Genomic DNA, 13,538 nt, shown 5'->3' with positions numbered 1-13,538 from the left:
ATAAGCTAATTCTAAAGTTTCAATAAAAATTTTTATTTTTTAAAATAAATTTTCATCATTTTTTATAATTTTTTATCGATATTCGATATTTTTCAATATTTTTATGAAAGTTTTTATATTTTAAACTTTTGATATTTCTATTGATATTGATTTTTTAAACCTTGCTCTCAGTTTAAGCCATTATAGAAGAAAATTAGCGGAGTATCCTTGTTTACGCTAACTTATGGCAAAACGGGAACATCAAAAATTTATGATTAACCCTAAAAAAAATCTTGGAATACACGACTTCTAATATTAGAATTGTACTTATTTATTTATTTATTTATTTATTTTTAAAAGTAGACTTATGATTTTGACTTCTGGCCATAAAATAATATTTTTATGCCATTAAATAGGACCGTTGCATTTTACAATTTACATCATTTATGCAGAAAAAAAAATGTTCTTAGCCTTTTATTTTTTTATTTTTTTATTTTTCAAGGGAGACAAAAAAAAAAAAAAAAAAAAAAAAAAAAAAAGAAGAAACAATCATCTTTGCAATGCCATGTTGAAGAGTCACATATGAAACTTGTGTAGAAAATGTAGATTTGACTACAGGGAAGTAACAGTATCACAGCTTCCAGAATATGGAAATTTGGATCATACAAATTTGTATTGAATGTTGAAACTTGTGGTATGAAAGTTTTACTGGTTATATAATATAATTTATAAAATCCTTTTGGACTGCACACTTTGGACCATTTCAATCTTCAATGTTATTATCACTTTCACTATAATTATCATTTTTTTTTTTTTGGGTAGCCGACCGAATCAATCTTTTATGTGAACTCATTATTTGCAATATTAATAATACAAATTTTTCACAAAAGAACGATAGTCATTCTAGAATCCCCCCAAAAATAAAAAAAGAAAAAAAGAAAAATGGAAAAAAGGTTGGAACTAGTCATTTTAGAGCTGCTTTTGCAAAAATAGGTGTTCCCACTGAGTTTTGTATTTAATCATAAGAAAAGTTCACCTGACTGCATTATGTTTATTTTTTTATTTTGTAAACTATCATAGAAATTTGAACAAAGCACAAAAATATTTCAATATGAGCCTGTTTTATATTTGGATGGTTAAGTTACAGCTGCGTATCAAAACTGGGTTTCATGGTTCCTTTTCTTCTTTATTTGAACCAGCATACGAAAGAAATCTTTAACCATTCCCGAACGCTTTCTATTCAATCCCAAAGGACAGAAAAACCAGAGAATTATGGACCTTCTTCATACTAGAAACTGCTGTACAGATCATTTCCAAAGCAAATGACTAATGACAGTTCACTGCTGTCTATAACTGGAAGAAGGTTTTTTGATATTCAATCATCCTTGTTGTCATCATCATCTGAGTAATAAAATGGAAGTGGAACGGATTTAAAAGCCCGGTACTTCCCTACATTGTTCAAATGCTCATTCTCCAACCTGATACAAATGGTACCCTATTGTTCAGACACACTCTAAAGAACAAACATTAGGTGTGGCTTCCTTGAGAAAGTAACTGAGGAAAGTAACAAATACCTGAAGAAGCTCCAAATGCCACGGCGAATGATTTCTAAGCAAGAAATGATGGTAATTATGGTCATCTTATGAAAAGGATGCAACTTAAATTCCAACACCAACTGCATCCAAGCAATTCTCAGTAGAATGTTAGCAACCTGCAATGAAACCACACAAACATATAGGGACTAATACCAAAAACAATGACAGTAACCGCATTGATTTCAGATTCAGTTAAGCAATATTACCATGGCTACAACATATATGCTTTTGTGGGAGACTAGAAGCCTATCTCTTAGATATATATTCTTCGAATGCATTCTAAGAAGCCCCCAGTCGACTACAATGTCCCAATATGTGTTAAATATTATTGCTATTGCCGAGCTAACCAAAGCTAACACCATCCAGCTCGTCTGCCTTTTTAGTTCAGAAGCAGTTCTGATAAGAACTGCTACAATTGTTGACAAGTATTTTAAAGCATTGAATCCATGAATCTTATCTTTGTCTTCACACAATCGACGAATGCACTACATAAAAATTAAAAAGAAAAAAAAAATCATTATCTGTCAGTGCTAAAATGCAATGTAGGTTATTTTTTGAATTTTCTTCAAGGGTGCCTTTGTTTGGTTAAAAGAAGGGTAGAAGGGTTGAATTTGTTTCTGCCATCGGATGCATAAGAGCATGGTTGGACATGGAAGTTATTCAAAAAGACACATTTTGCAAGATGATAAGTAATCTCTCTGTTTGGAAAAGGGACATGTGGAAAAGGTAACAAAGTGCTGCTAAAGGTGCTTAGCGTCCCTTTTACTCGTCTCCATATTTTACACCAAAGAAAATTTTTAAGATATAAATATATATATGGAACAGTAACTGTAACAGAAATCTTAGTCAAACTAGTTTGGAGTATAATGCTTGACCTAGAAAGAAAAATCAAATGTCAAACTACATGGTGAAAGGACATTATCAAATATGAAGGACAAAAACAGAGAACCTGAATTATTTAAGTGTCTTAATAATTTCGAACTTGCATCAAGAATTGAAAATACCTGCAGGAACCGAAGCCAAAATGGTATGATAGCAACAACGTAATACAATGTATTGTAGACACCATGACTGTGGCACTTGTTTTGTCTCCTTGAGTATTCTCCTAAACCGTAATAGCATATGTACAATACAAGACTCCTGAAAGCCTGCATCTGAAGTCAAATAACAGCAAGGAGCCTAATTAAAAGATACAAACTTACAAATCTTCAATAATTGTAGCTATAAAATGCCTGAATGCATAAAACCTGGCTAGTAAGCTGGTCTGCCAAGAAAAAGTCCTGTAGTGTCACCTACAAAGTAGAAAAACAAAAATATGTCTTAGTCACTTCAGCTTTAATAAATACTAATTCATGCTTTTACTAAAATAATATGCAGTACCGGGTAGAGAGGGGCACATAAGCAGCGGAATGTACATCGAATGAAGAAGAAACGACTTGATCGGTATATGATGTTGAAAGGACAGAAAGTGATGACAAGAACAAGCTACACAAGGAAAGCAATCCTCAAAATTTGTAACATGATGAGCAAAGCTATACTTAGTGGAGAAACCAGATCTGAAGATGATCATTTAGCACCAATGAACTGGAATAATCAAGTTTAAAGCATCTTAGAAATATCATATTAACTACTAGTACCACAATCTTACAGTAACTAAGCCCAAAGGAACCAATTCAGTGACTTTCTTATACTTTTGAGTGCTTGATTGCATGTCCAAGTGCAAATTTGCCAAGAATCCGGCCAATGCAAGTACTGAAAGGCCTGTGCTAAGGAGGAAAACTTCTCGATAGCCCAACTCAGTTCCTCGCTTGAAACCAAATATAAATGGATAGTTGATTTGATATTTTCTCCAGAAGTACAGGTCTGCAGCATACATGAGCATATGTAGGACGGTGTATAGAAATAAACTGTGACAAAATCCAAAAACATCTCAGAGAAAACACAGGATGGAAGAAGAAAAAATATATGAGATTGTTGTGTTTGAATACATGGCTTCAAGGTGGTGATGTTACCTGTAAAGTGGGAAAATGCTTTGGATGTACTGCATGCCTTCCTTCTTATTCAATAGTTTTAGACTTTCTAATCTTAAAATAATGGCAACCAGCAGTGCAATCGTGCAACCAGAAAAGAAACCTGCAAGTCACAAATAAGATAGGACTAAAGTAATTCTGATCCCATATACGCTACTGTGAATTGTGCAGAAAGCAGTTTAGAAAAAAGTGGTATGTATGAAGATTCTTAACAATTTAACCTAGCACTGATATTATTTACCTGAAAAGAATGTTACAGTATGCTTTTCTTCTCTTGCTTTTGGCCTCAATGACTTCATACCTTTTTTGCGATTTGAGTTTGTAAAATTCTTAATGAAGATAGCCTCCACCTTCTCCAAGAGACCAGTGATCTATAATTATGTCATATATAGTAGTCAACAAGTCATATTTGCTGCATACTTCCTGTAAATAGACTCACTTTTTCTCAAAGGGAATAACAATTTTTATCCCAGAGGTAAGAAAATGTTCGACAATTTTCTTAGTACAGATTCGTGCATATGCTGTAAAGTCCCTTTGGGAAAAATTGAGCTGGACAAAGCAGTGCATTATTGATGAATAATTCTGTATCAATGAATCAAGGAAAATAAGGATTGTACTAGATGTGCCAATGCCATGTCACAACGACTTGACATGACCAAAGGAAAATAAACATATAAATGCAACAAACCTCATCAGAGTTGCCAATGTAAGAATTGTCCACAATTTTCATGTAAGATCTAGATGCTCTTCTGGATGTGGTCTGCACTATAGAAATTAACAACAAAGTGACACAACAATTTTCATAAAAACATGTTGGCATAAGCTGACATGGCAGATCATAAAACTAAGAAGGTCTTAAGAAGCATGTTGGGTTTTAAGTATGTGCCTGACCTTTTCATACTTTTTCATAATCTTGGAAAATGCAGAGAGGTTCATAAAACTGTTCCATTCATTTGCAAAATGTAAGCAAATGATAGTTCAAGGAAATCTGAAAGGCAAGACCATGTATCTAAAAGGAACTTTATGAAGATCCAGTTGCTATTCATCACCTGTAGTGTTTTAGAAGATGAAGCTTATGGTAAAATTCAATGAATGCTACTCTCAATTTCTCTTCAGCTTTCTTCAGTTCTTCTCTATTAAAACTCAACTCATCTTCTTTCGAGTCCTTAAAAACGCCTTTGATGGTTGAGATTGGAGATTCAAGTGTATTATTTATCTTAACATGATCAAGAATTTCAAGCGGATCTTCTTTGTTGTCATTGCTGTTCGCTTCCTTTCTGCACTCCCTACTACAGCTGCTAACGGGAATGATTTCCAGATCACCAGCAGAATGTTGCCTATGACCCACGTGATGCCCATCATCAGGACCTATCAAAGGTTTTGTAAGCTGGTTAGTTGGTTACTGAAATGTTAATCACTTTAATTTCAAAATAACTATAAGATGTTCAAGTTCCATTATATAACAGACAAATTAGTTCATTATAGCATTTTGTACACCATGTTGGACCTAGAGTTTTGTACTTTTTTTTTTTGGTTAATCCTATTTGGAAAAACAGATCAGAGAACATACAATCGACCAAGCTTGCAAGTCTAGTTCCTAAAACCGTGCATTAAAGATACAAACTGACCTACATTCTGCATCAACTGGAAAGTCCAGCTCCCACAGAAGTAGTACCTGTTAAGGGCATTGCAGAAGCATTCTGTCTCTTTGAACTAGCGCCATCAACATTAGGCTGCGCTACCTTAATCCTTAGTGCAATCAATGCATCCATCTGTTTACTCAACTCACTTTCTTCGCGTGTCACTTCCTCAACTTTGTCCTTGTAAAACGAATTTACCTTGTTGAGCTCTTCATCAAGTTTCCTAAAGAACATTACCTCAATCTCTCCTCCTTCTTCGAACTGCTTTAGAAAGTTTGTCTCAAAATACTGTCTAGAACCATCCCGATGCAATGTGTTAATATCAATTACTTGGTCCTCGATGTCCCTTTGGTTATGGGGGCTGCTAGATTGGTGGCTTAGCTCACTTGGGAACATGTTCGATGTTGTTCTGTGCTGTGAAGCTCTAGAGGGTATTTCAGGGTGCTTTTTCTGCTTGTGTTGTCTGATTTCACGCAGTATCCTCTTGAGGCCATTGTAATCCATATATGCTTCAGTCCACTCTGGAACCTTATGTTTCTTAAATTCTTCCCCGAATTTCATCTTTTGGTATACGTATAAGTGCCACTTCCTTATACAAATAGAAAACAGAAAATATGAGAGAGAGAGAGAGAGAGAGAGAGATTGAGTGAATACACACACCACAAAAGAGCTTATTGTTTGCAAAGCCATAATTTTGGATATATAGGGCAATTAATCTTCCAAAGCAGAGTTTCAAAAAAAAAATTTACCCAAATATGCCTAAAACATCAATAAGTAGTTTCTTCACAAGGAAAACAGAAAATGGGATCCGATTCTTTTTAACATATCAACACCAACGGGTTATCAAATTCCTCTTGCAATATCAGTAATTTTCAACACAAACAAAGACCAAAGACAAATGAAATACTGTACGAGCCTTAAGTTCATAGAGAACCCAGTAATCGTTCTTGTTCATTCCAAATCAGGTTTAGGCTTGTAATTAATTAGTTTTTATATTTTTTCCTCATAACAATTCCAATCCATAAGAAGAAGAAGAAGAAGCACAAGTAGAATTAGCAGTATTACTCTTGACGTCCAAGAAAAAGCAATATTATTTGTCAGATCATTCATTGAAAAGGAACAGGTCAAATAATAGCATGCTACAAAATTTACGTATAATATAAACTAGCAAACTATATATGTATATATATATATATATATATATAGAGGATATATTTATATATAAGCACATACTCCTAGCATAAGTTGTCCAAAAGAATAAAAATAAAAATAGCATAAATACCTTGTTTTGGTGAAAAGGGTAAATACCTTGCTCTATATTTTCTTTTTTGGTGGCAAATTACCTTGATCTATATATATAGTCTTACTTGTTTCAGGCATTATTTGGAAGGGGAGGTAGACTATACATGGTGTATACTACTTATGAATCACTAGCACAGCTATCTGCCACCGATTCAAGTTCCACACGATAAATAATCAAGTGCAAATGCTCCTTTATTGGGTTTGGAACAGCCACGAACTGTGGTCTAAACTCCGATCAAATATTGCATGGTTCTGGAATTTTATAGGCTTTAGACATGAAAATATTATATAAACCGTGAATCCCACACAATGTTGTAGGGACTACTAGGTCTGGCTATATAGGATTTTTTTTCTCTGGACAACAGAGCAAATCCTGTATTGGTGAAATGTAGTATAAGATCCAACATAATGAACACGTGTCAACATCTGAGGGACGCTTAGTAAGTTAAGTGTCTGTGGAAAAAGATAATGATGCGGTGCCTGAGGATCACTGTACGTAACAGACTTCCGCTGTGACGTGCTTGATTTTCTGAATGAGTCGGTTGGTAGTAAATGAACAGTTAATTTGGCATACTTTGAGGTTTTCCTCTTCGTTGGCTGATTCCACCTATCAGTTAGGGCCCTTGTGTTATGTTTTGCCCATCGGAGCTTCGATAAAATATTTTATTTTTTAAAGAGTTAATCGCAATTTAATATTTTCTAATTTGGAGAAAATTTTATTTTGGATAAATTTTAATTTATTACATTTTTTTCAATAATATTTTGAGGCAAATGGTGGTTAATCGGTTGTTTAAATGAGACATAAGTTTATAAGATTAGACCAAGTTGTTTAAATTATGAACAAAAAAAGAAAAAAAATTATATTCTAATATTGGTGAAATGAGATTAACTTAATAACCACAGTAAAATTAGATCGGACTAATATGTAATAAATTAAATTTAAAAACTTAAATTGCAATATTATAAATTTGAGAATACAAAATATACTAAGGATAAATTTATAAAAAATGATATTTTCATAATTGAAAATAATTTTATTAAATATTTTCCCATATAGATAAGAATATGATTTCTTTGACTTACACTTTCTCACCTCCAAATAATAATTCAAATATAAAAAATTTATTATTAATTTAAAAAAATTAAATTTCTACTAACTTTACAATTTACTAATTGAGACCTAAATTTAATCAAAAATATAATTTCTTCAGCCTACACATTTTAATCTCTGAATAATTACCCAACTGCAGGAAAATTAGTCATTTTTCTTAAAATTTTTACTTTACCATTTATCAAACAAGACACAAACAAAAAGAAGAAAGTTTGAGTAAAAAAAAGTGAGAGTAATACAACATAAAATTAAGTTAAATAAATAAATAAATAAAATAGTAAAAAAAAATACGAGTTAAAAAAAAATGTTAAAAAAAGACATGATTAATATGAAATGGACTTAAGTTAAAATATAGAGCAAAAAAATCCTCAAAAAAACAAGCTAGGGAAAAATAGAGTAAAAAACAAAAATACTTAGAAAGTTAGTGAACACGCAAGTAAAAAATACTTCAAAAATCTTTTCTTCTTTCAATCCAACCTAAGTTAGAAAAATTATCTTCTTTTAGATGGATAATTTATCATTCATCCCTCCTTATCTTGTCTTTCTACTAAACAATCAAATAATTTTCCATGCTTCAAATTTTCTTCTCTTCTATAGGTTTTCCTTCCATTTCTCCCTTTATCAAGTGCTGGTTTAATCCTTTTTTCTTTTATTTCCCCCCTTTAAAAATGCAAATACGAATAACAATAACCCTGAAGTTGATATCTATGTTCTTATATTGTTGTACTTAACATGAATAGTTTAATTTTAGTTTTTAAATTAAAGAAAAAAGAACAATGTATAAAGGATTGTTCATCTATAATTTCAAAAAGGAAGATATAATAAACATTCATGTGTAAAGTAAATGTATAGACTAAATTTGAGGATGAAAACTACTAGCAAATCTTTAGTATTTGGAGAGTATGTTGTCTGTGTTAATATAGATTAAATCAACTATCAATCCTTAATTGTACAATAATAGCATTATGTCTGCAAGATCTAACATACAATCATATACTGTATTTTAATTAGTGATATATTAAATTTACTAATATCTAAAATGCGGCCATGAACTCATAAGATCTTTCAAATTTTTTAATATGCAAAACATAGTATAGGAGGAGTGCATAATGAACACACTCCTTTCTAACATTTCTCTCTTAGGTTTTTACCAAATAGGCATTATGGATGCCTAAAGCCCTAATCTTCATATATGTTGTTGTCAAATCATGACTTACTCCCTAATTTATAGGTACATAAAATAATTAATAAATAATAATAATAATAAAACAAGCAATAAGTCAACTAGGCTTTTAGAGAGAGCAGGTTCTTCAGTTCAATGGGTCAACTGAAGTATTAAAAAAAAAATACGTGCCTAATGACTCTACTGCAAAAGTTAATAAACAAGCCAGTTCTATTACCAGTATAATTAACCATGTGAATGAGTCACATGATTATGACTAGTCCATATAAAATATTTAACAGGCTCTCACTTAAACTGCAAAATCGTTACATATAACAATAAAGATTTACCATACCATTTGCAATCCGCCAACACATGATACTATTTCATTCAAGTATAATGTGTACTAACATGATAAAACAACATATTGAAACTAGGTAGAAGAAACTTACTATGGTACTTGTGGATCAATGTACATATATACACAAAGATTAAAAGTCTCAAACAAGCTTGCAAGCATAAAGAGCAAGAATATGTGTAATAAATATCTCATCATAATGATCTACATATATACATGTATTGCTTACAAGAAAGTTCTCAATTATATAAGACATACAACATGGATATTATTGCAGATTAAACCCCCATTGGGTCATCGTAATCTCAATGCTCCGTAATCTCATATAGGGACACATGCTGATCAAACAAGACATAAGCCAGCTTTTAATAGTGGATCTGCTACGGTGTTATAATAGGCATGTGCACAAGAAAATGAGACTCTTCAATAGAATGATAAAATTGAGGAATTACCATAAAATAACATTATTAACCATATAGCAAAAGTGCACACAAAAGCATGTGTCGTAGTCTCAAAACAAGCAACATATTCTGCCTCCACAATTAATAAAGCATAAATATTTGTCAAATACTATTCACAAAATAGCTTTTTAGTGCTATGATAAATAACATTCTCAGTATTAGATTTTTAATCATTTATACAACTGCCATAATCAGCTCAAAAGACTCATTACATCGAAGTAATGATGCACTGATTTCAAAACAAACATGTCCACATAGCTACTATAATCAGCTCACAAACCCCACTATAACAAAAAAGTAGTGTGCTGCTAATCTCAAAACAAACACGGCTATTTCATAGTACATGTAACAGGGATTACTCAAGCATTTACCAGAACCACAACACAAACAATATCTTATGGTGTGCAATCTTGAGTGAATATTAAACTGATAAATGTAAAAGAATATAGGACTACTCTCATTTATCCCTTTCACTCTCATACTAGGAATATAATTTCTTAGAGAACTTGTCACCTTTAACTTTCGATACCATACTCAACGAACTAATGTGCGTATTAAATCTTTGTTTGATATGCAACACACACAATTGACTCTATCTCAAAGAATTTTCGTTTCCAATATAAATGAAACCTCTTTAAGATTGGCTACACAATATGTATGTATATATATATAGATATATATTTATCTCAATTATTAGGTCAGTATTATTGATAGCCAATAGTATGTTAACAACATACAATACAATATAAATATAAAACTACTCCCATTTATCTTTATATATATGGACCAATCAATAACATTATCTTTAAAGTCATTCTAGGTGAAAATTTCATCAAACTTAAGATACCACTACCACGAGACTTGCTTAAGATCATAAATGGACTTCTTAAGCATACAAACCAAATTCTCATTCAACACTACTTAGAGTCAACAAGTAAGACTATATACATGTCCTCATACAAATCTCCTTTTCAAAAAAAAAAAAATTAGTTCTAATATCAATATGATGCAAATTCAAGTCAAAATGAGCCATCATTATCATAATATTTCTAAAAGAATCTTTTGTGGATATAGGAGAGTATGTCTATTTACAATCAATTTCCTCCTTCTGGCTAAACTTTTTGACAACTAATTTAGCCCTATACCTCTTAACTTGATCATTATAGTCTTTCTTGGTTTTAAAGATCCATTTGCACTTAAAAAGTTTGCTATCTTTAAGTAACTCAACCAAAAACTTACACATCAATTTATGTCATGAATTTTATCTTCCATCTTCCATTACATCAACTGAAAGTCAACAACGATCTATTCATGTCTTCCTCATAGGTGACTAGATCCAATTCATCACTTATGTCAAACTTATGTTCTTATCGATGAACCTCATACTCATCAAGTACAACAAAACTCTGAACCTTTTGTGACCATCTCAAAACCATATTAGTAATAGCTGCAATAAGAACATCTCATTCTATCTTAATAGGTTCAATCCTATCTGACTATTGGTTTTACAACTATCAAATCAACAATATCTTTCGTAGGAACATCAATCGTGAGAATGAATATGCTTTACTCTTTAAATTCAAGCTCTTTTGGACCTTTACTCTCATCAACGCCGAAATATCCTCAAAATAGACAACTCTATCTGACTTAACAATCCTGATGGTATGATACAAACAATAAAATTTGAAACATCTGGGTCTTTTACAATAATTAACAAAATAACCATTAAAAGTTATAGGATCTAGAATCTTAAGTTAAGAATTATAAATCACAATCTCAGCTTCACAACCTCATACATGAGAAAACTAGCAAATTAAAATTTGCCAACATATACCGTATTATATCCATCAAGTGCAATTCCTCCTCTCAACTATGTCATTTGCTAGGAAGAGTGCAAGGCATTTTATATTGTATATCAATGTCACACTCATGCAAATAATTTACAAATGACCCTAGATTCCATCCAATCTTGTTATATCTACCATAATATTTTGACCACCCTTGTCCTCACAACCTTCAACTCCTCATCATTAATTTGAAGTTTAGTCTTCACCTTGAACTCTTTGAATACATCCAAAACATCAGACTTCTTATATATAAATGCAATATATGAATAAAACACCTATAGCCTTTCAAAGTAGATGGTATAACAAAATAATAGACATTAGCACCATAACATAAAAAATTATTGCTAATTCTAACACATACAGGTGCAGCTACAAAAGTAACAATAACAAAACAAGAGAATTAATACAAGTATCAGCTTATAAACCAAGTTATCACAAAATACCACATAAAATCTCATAATGATCAATCTCAATTGGCTTAACATTCCATGTCATCTCCTGTTAAACCATCAACTTTTAATGATTGGCAAAAGTTACACCATTTAGTAAATCATTCATTCTTTCCACCTATTAAAAGCAAACCCACTTATAACCTCGCACTCTTGCCTTTTTCCACTCAAAAGATTATCTTAAAGTTCTCATAAAACATACTTAAAACAGCAACTAAATCATATATATATTCTAATTAAACCTATCAATAAAACAGAAACAAAAAGAAAGCAAATTCCAAGTGAATTTAGAAACTTAACTCTCGGCTTTACTATCCAAGGGTAAGGAAAATAACAAAATCAATTTTTGGATATAGCAAGGAAATAATCCAGAATATTAAGATGTCAAAATTCAAGGATAAAATTTTAAAAAGGATTCAAACAATTAACAAGAATACAATTTGAATAAAGTATAGGATAGTTGGTGGTTATAGTTTTTGTAATTTAAGTCTATGTCTCAAATCCCTTAACAAATTTTAATTCAATCAATTAACACCAACATTCAAATATCAGCAACCACTATTGAATGAATAAATAGCAACTCCAACAATTCTCAATTGAATTTCTCAAAACCAAACAAACTCAAATCTTTTTTTATATTTTTTGTATATATCGTTCAAACCGGCCTCTTGTTTTTTTTTTTTTTTTTTAAATCACCAATCACAATAATATCAACACAAACTCTAGCGAAACAATTACAACCAAAAATCACAGCTCTAATAACAAACAACTTATCAAACCCGATTCTTCCTTTCAAGCTAAAAACAAATTGCACAATTTTAGAGTTTATGCAATATGTTTACAAAATTTCTCTTTTCTCTTTTTTCTTTTTTAATATATTAATACAAATAATTAATATTAAAACAGCAAGGATAAATCAACAATAAACCAAATTACTAAGAACTAATATGCAAACCAACCAACAAACTAGAAAGCAAAAATTCGGCTAACAAAAAATGAAACCTGATTTGGTTATGATTTTTTTTTTCATATGCAGAATGTGTATGAGTAGAGAACAACCTTAACTCAATGTTAAAATTGCAGAATAACACAAAAATAAAATGAAGCAAATAAGATAGATTAAACCAGAACAAAATTCAGCTTTGATACCAAATGATAAGAACCTACTTCAACTTACTCCTAAACCTATATTAAATTAGTCCGGATCGTAAATTAAGTTCAGATTCTAATGGTCACCTTGACCCCTAATCAACTTGTGATTAGAAATTTTGATATATAAAAAATGCCACAATAGATTATGGATTGTCCTATTGGTAAATCAAGCTAAAACATTAGTTTTCTAATGGAGTTCTATGTGTTTTAAGAAAACAAAGAGAAATCTCTCTCACAAATAATTTTCTATATGAATAATGTTCTGTATATTATTGAGAAAATAAAATTTTAAATAGGTTAGAGATATAAAATTCAACCCTAAAGCTATTAAGTTAAATTCAGCCAACATAGCAAAAGAAAGAGTAATTGCCGAATTTCCAAGTCTTTTCCTAAATTAATTTATATTAATTAATTTCTTAATTTTGAAAAAGAAATTAATTAATTTATAATCA

The 13,538-nt window shown here is 31.1% G+C and overlaps 1 protein-coding gene across 5 annotated transcripts; it reads right to left on the bottom strand.

Annotated features, from left to right (window-relative positions):
* Window positions 1-1,081: 1,081 nt before the first annotated feature.
* On the bottom strand, window positions 1,082-6,909 carry LOC107428945 (phosphate transporter PHO1 homolog 10). 5 transcript variants are annotated; one of them, XM_048462167.2, is made up of 14 exons: window positions 6,527-6,907; window positions 5,280-5,833; window positions 4,654-4,972; window positions 4,496-4,544; window positions 4,293-4,364; window positions 3,846-3,975; window positions 3,587-3,707; window positions 3,223-3,481; window positions 2,955-3,059; window positions 2,822-2,866; window positions 2,579-2,728; window positions 1,781-2,059; window positions 1,554-1,690; window positions 1,082-1,457 (listed from the first exon to the last, which is right to left on the bottom strand). In XM_048462167.2, exons 2-14 carry the CDS (start codon window positions 5,803-5,805, stop codon window positions 1,355-1,357), a joined length of 2,295 nt encoding a protein of 764 aa, XP_048318124.2. In that variant the 5' UTR covers window positions 5,806-5,833; window positions 6,527-6,907; the 3' UTR covers window positions 1,082-1,354. The 5 variants fall into 5 exon arrangements, with proteins under 5 accessions (XP_048318124.2, XP_048318126.2, XP_060669229.1 ...); XM_048462169.2 differs by having other exon boundaries at window positions 6,553-6,907; XM_060813246.1 differs by having other exon boundaries at window positions 5,280-5,829; window positions 6,553-6,907.
* Window positions 6,910-13,538: the final 6,629 nt, after the last annotated feature.

Source organism: Ziziphus jujuba, chromosome 12 (genome assembly GCF_031755915.1).
Source record: "Ziziphus jujuba cultivar Dongzao chromosome 12, ASM3175591v1".
NCBI lineage: Eukaryota > Viridiplantae > Streptophyta > Magnoliopsida > Rosales > Rhamnaceae > Ziziphus > Ziziphus jujuba.
This window is presented reverse-complemented; position numbering and strand designations above follow the sequence as displayed.

Bases quoted from the DNA above. Each gene is read 5' to 3' on its own strand.
- LOC107428945 (XM_048462167.2), bottom strand. From the start codon at position 5,805: ATGAAATTCGGGGAAGAATTTAAGAAACATAAGGTTCCAGAGTGGACT. The intron at 3,482-3,586 runs GTAACATCACCA...ATTTTGTCACAG, and splicing joins AGCATTTTCCCACTTTACAG to TTTATTTCTATACACCGTCC. The intron at 2,867-2,954 runs GTACTGCATATT...TCTACTTTGTAG, and splicing joins TATGTGCCCCTCTCTACCCG to GTGACACTACAGGACTTTTT.